The sequence below is a fragment of the Macaca fascicularis genome, chromosome 2 (genome assembly GCF_037993035.2).
Source record: "Macaca fascicularis isolate 582-1 chromosome 2, T2T-MFA8v1.1".
In the NCBI taxonomy this organism is placed as follows: Eukaryota; Metazoa; Chordata; class Mammalia; order Primates; family Cercopithecidae; genus Macaca; species Macaca fascicularis.
Window position 1 is genome coordinate 156,225,610 of NC_088376.1, and position 3,641 is coordinate 156,229,250.

The following is a 3,641-nucleotide window of genomic DNA, read 5'->3' on the forward strand; positions in this document are numbered from 1 at the left end:
TGAAGAGCTCCTTCTCCCCTCCCCAGCTGAGGGTCTTGGAGACCTGCAGCCCTGTCCCTCTGCACCCACTCCAGGAGGTTACTCGGATGCCTCATCTCAGGCTGGGGTTTCCTGGGTTTCCCTAGGCTATCATGCCCTGGAGACAGAATTGGGTTTCTTCAAGGTTAATTCAACCTTCTAACAGATCAATTATTTCAAATTCCAAAAGTATACCAAGAAACTTGGCAATCTTTCTACTCCCTTCAAAATGTATTTTTAATGATTTCTCCTTCACCATCAGCGTAAGACCAGCAAAAAGTATACAAGCACTGCCACTCAAGAGATTCAAATTTTGCTCAGAGTGCTGTGGATGAAGCTATAGTTTTTTGAGTAGTGCACATATTATTGGTATATGAGTATTGTAAGTGAATAACTTCCATACTAATGTTCTATCAATATCATATAGACATTATTTTAATTCTCATTACTCCATTATAAAAGCAATAATAATTGGAATACTAATTGGAATATTATAGAAATTCTGTATGAAACATTTTAAACTACAAACAATTTTGGTTTGTCAGGCTATAAGAAAATAAAATTTATTTTATTTTCCTTAATAGTGGTTATTTAAAAAGATATACAAATAAGAATATCATATATCATAACTGTAGGATATATTTTAAAGTGGTATATTTAGAGGGAATTTTATAGCCTTAAAAAATTGTAATAGAAAAGAATCAAGCCTAAAAATGAACTGGTTGTTATCAACTTTAGGAAGTTACAAAATGAACAAGCTCAAAATGAGAAGACACTTCAAGACACAGAATCAATGACTCAAAAATAGATACTAACAAAACAGAAAAATCCATGGGAAAATTTCAATATATACAATATTTGAAAAGAAAAGTAGAGGTACAGCCATTATAGAAAACAATATAGAAGTCCCTGAAGAAATTAAAAATAGTAGTACCATATGACCCAGCAATGCTTCTTCTGGGTATGTACCCAAAAAAGATGAAATCATCACCTCATAAAGATCCCTGCACTCCCATGTTCATGGCAGCATTATTTACAATAGCCAAGATATGGAAACAACCCAAATGCCTATCAATGGATGAATGGATAAAGAAAATATGATTATATCCATATACATAAAAGATATAGAATATTATTTAGCCTTTAAAAAGGAGATCGTGCCATTTGCCATAACATGCATGGGGCATGATGAAATAAGTCAGACACAGAAAAAAAAATTGCACAGCTTCCCTCATATGTGGAATATTAAAACAGAACAAAGAGCTAAAATACAGAGATAGAGAAAGGAGCAGTGGTTCCCACGGGCTGGGAGCAGGGAAACTGGGATATGTAAGCCAAAGGATATTAAATATATGTAGGCTGAGCAAGCCTAGAGCTCTAAGGTACAACATGAGGAATAAAGCTAATGAAATGGCATTGTGCTAGGGGTTTTTGTCAAATAAGTAAATTTCAGCTTCTCTTGTCACCACAAAAAGTAACTGTGAGATGACAGATATTAGTCGGCTTCACTATGGTAACCATTTTACTATCTGTATGTATCCCATAACATCATGTTATAAACCTCAAACATACACAATAAAATTTTAAAGAAAAATGGAGTACAGCACATAACAATAGCAAGAAATAGCATGGAAAACATGCTAATAAATTTGAATATATAAACAAAATACACTATACATATATACAGATATGGCTAGGTCTTAAACTAATTAATGAAAAATTGGAGAAAACATGATTTATAGCATAGCATCATTTATTTAAAAATTTTTAAAAGCATACACCATACATTTTACCGGTGTGTGCATTACCCCAGAAGGTGCTGATGGGGTGAGGAGTGAGAAGAGCACACCCGCAAGGACCCAAGGGCGCCAGCGCTCTGAACGAGTTAGCGTTTCCCATTCTGTGTCCACTGGAACAAATAGGTTTTGGAAGCTTCTAGGCAGAGCCCACAGCAAATGCTCACTGGATTCCATGGGTTCCAAAGTGCCTGAGTGTGTGCTTCCCTGGAGGACACATCAATGCTGGAAGAGACAGTGGTAGGCCCCACAGGGTGGCAAGGGATGCGGGGATCCTGCTGAGGGTCTTTGCTGAGGAGGGGCAGAGAGACTCCTGGGCTGGAGGGTGGCACAGGTGCCCAAATACCGAACCTGGAGGCCTATTCTAACTGAGCGCTTCTACAGGGTGGATTGAGCTTAAATAAGCTCATTTTACAAGGTTGCATGCATGCATATTGAGGACTTACAGCAAATCTACTAGAGGGCTGGCCCAGGACAGTCTGGGGAGGAGAAAAGGTGCCAGTATCAGGGCTGAAGGGCAAACAGAAAAACAAGAAAGAGAAATAGCAAATAGAGGGCCCTTGCATGAGTCCAGGAGGTGTACTCTGTACTGAGGAGTAGCAAATAACTTACGTCTGAGACTCTTCCAAAAACTAAAAGTCCACAGCTGACTGGGCTCCGCCAGACATGTCTCTGATTGTCGGGTGGGTCTGGAGGGTTGATTAGCACTCAAAGAGGCGGTGGCGGGCCCTGCAGGGTGACCGGGAGCAGGAGCGGGAGCAGCCGGGGTCCAGCTGAGAATCTTCAATGGGAGAAGGGGGCAGAGGGCGGAGCTCTGAGCTGCAGCAGGACAAAGGCACCCAAATACTGAACCTGGAAGCCCATTCTGAGGGAGGGGCTTTGCTTGCCTTCAAGTAGGGAGCTCCTCTGGATGGCCCCCCTAGGACAGCCGTGGGGGCTGAGCTGGCTGGAGTCCGGCATCCCACCTGGGGACAGTGGCTGGAGGTGGCCTCACCCAGAGTAGGAGAAGCCAAGGAGTAGGTGGGTGGGAATCTCGTGGGGAAAGGAAATAGGTTGGGGGCCAAGGCAGCCAGGTATGGACTTCCTATGAGGGGGTCAAAACTGGAGGCACCCCTCCAATATAGCCACACTGAAGGCACCAAGGCAGCTGGAGGGAGATAACCCATCCAGAGATACCCACCATAGAGCACCCACGGGTAAGCCCAGAAGGCTGGGTAAGCTTGTGGGGAAAATCCCATGCAGGAGTAGACGACACAGGAAGTCCCAACAACAGGCCAGAGGGCCAGGTCAGTTACATGCTGGGCTCCCAAGCAGGTACAGGAACCATAGGCAGAGCCCACGGCCACCCAGGGGGTTGCAGTTGCCAGAGTCCCGTGGGCTTCCTCGGAGGCCTGGAAGGCACAGCGGACCTTCTGCTCTGCTTGTTTCTCTGATGCACCTGTGCCCATCTTAGATGAGCCATACTCTTCAAAGCCCCAAAGTGTCCAGCAAGTGCACTCCTCCGCAAGCTGAGGCCACACGTACCTCAGGGGGCTCCTGGTATCTGCGGGGTGAGCAGACAGCCGGTCGGAGGGCAGGGAGACCAAGTCGCTCAGGAGGGGACGGGAAGAGGGGGACAGCTGGGGGTGAGGTGATAGAAGAGCCAAAGTTAAGGCATCTCCAGGGATAATGAGGAGCAAGGTATCCTGGGTAGGAATGAGTGACCCCTGCGGTGGAGGGGTGCACAGCAGCCACGTGAGGCATTTTCTAGGGACATCAAAACAAGTTCTAAATTCGGTTCCTCATGTTTCCCTCTATGCAAGTCACAGAGACTAAAGACTGGAGAGT

The 3,641-nt window shown here is 44.8% G+C and overlaps 1 protein-coding gene across 1 annotated transcript; it reads right to left on the minus strand.

Annotated features, from left to right (window-relative positions):
- Positions 1-1,759: 1,759 nt before the first annotated feature.
- Positions 1,760-3,347, minus strand: PRR23E (PRR23 family member E). The gene has a single exon (XM_005571807.5). The coding sequence runs from the start codon at positions 3,260-3,262 to the stop codon at positions 2,516-2,518; it is 747 nt and encodes a 248-aa protein (XP_005571864.1). The 5' UTR covers positions 3,263-3,347; the 3' UTR covers positions 1,760-2,515.
- Between the last annotated feature and the right edge of the window lie 294 nt (positions 3,348-3,641).

Coding starts and splice junctions, on each gene's coding strand:
- PRR23E (XM_005571807.5), bottom strand. CDS start 3,262: ATGGGCACAGGTGCATCAGAGAAACAAGCAGAGCAGAAGGTCCGCTGT.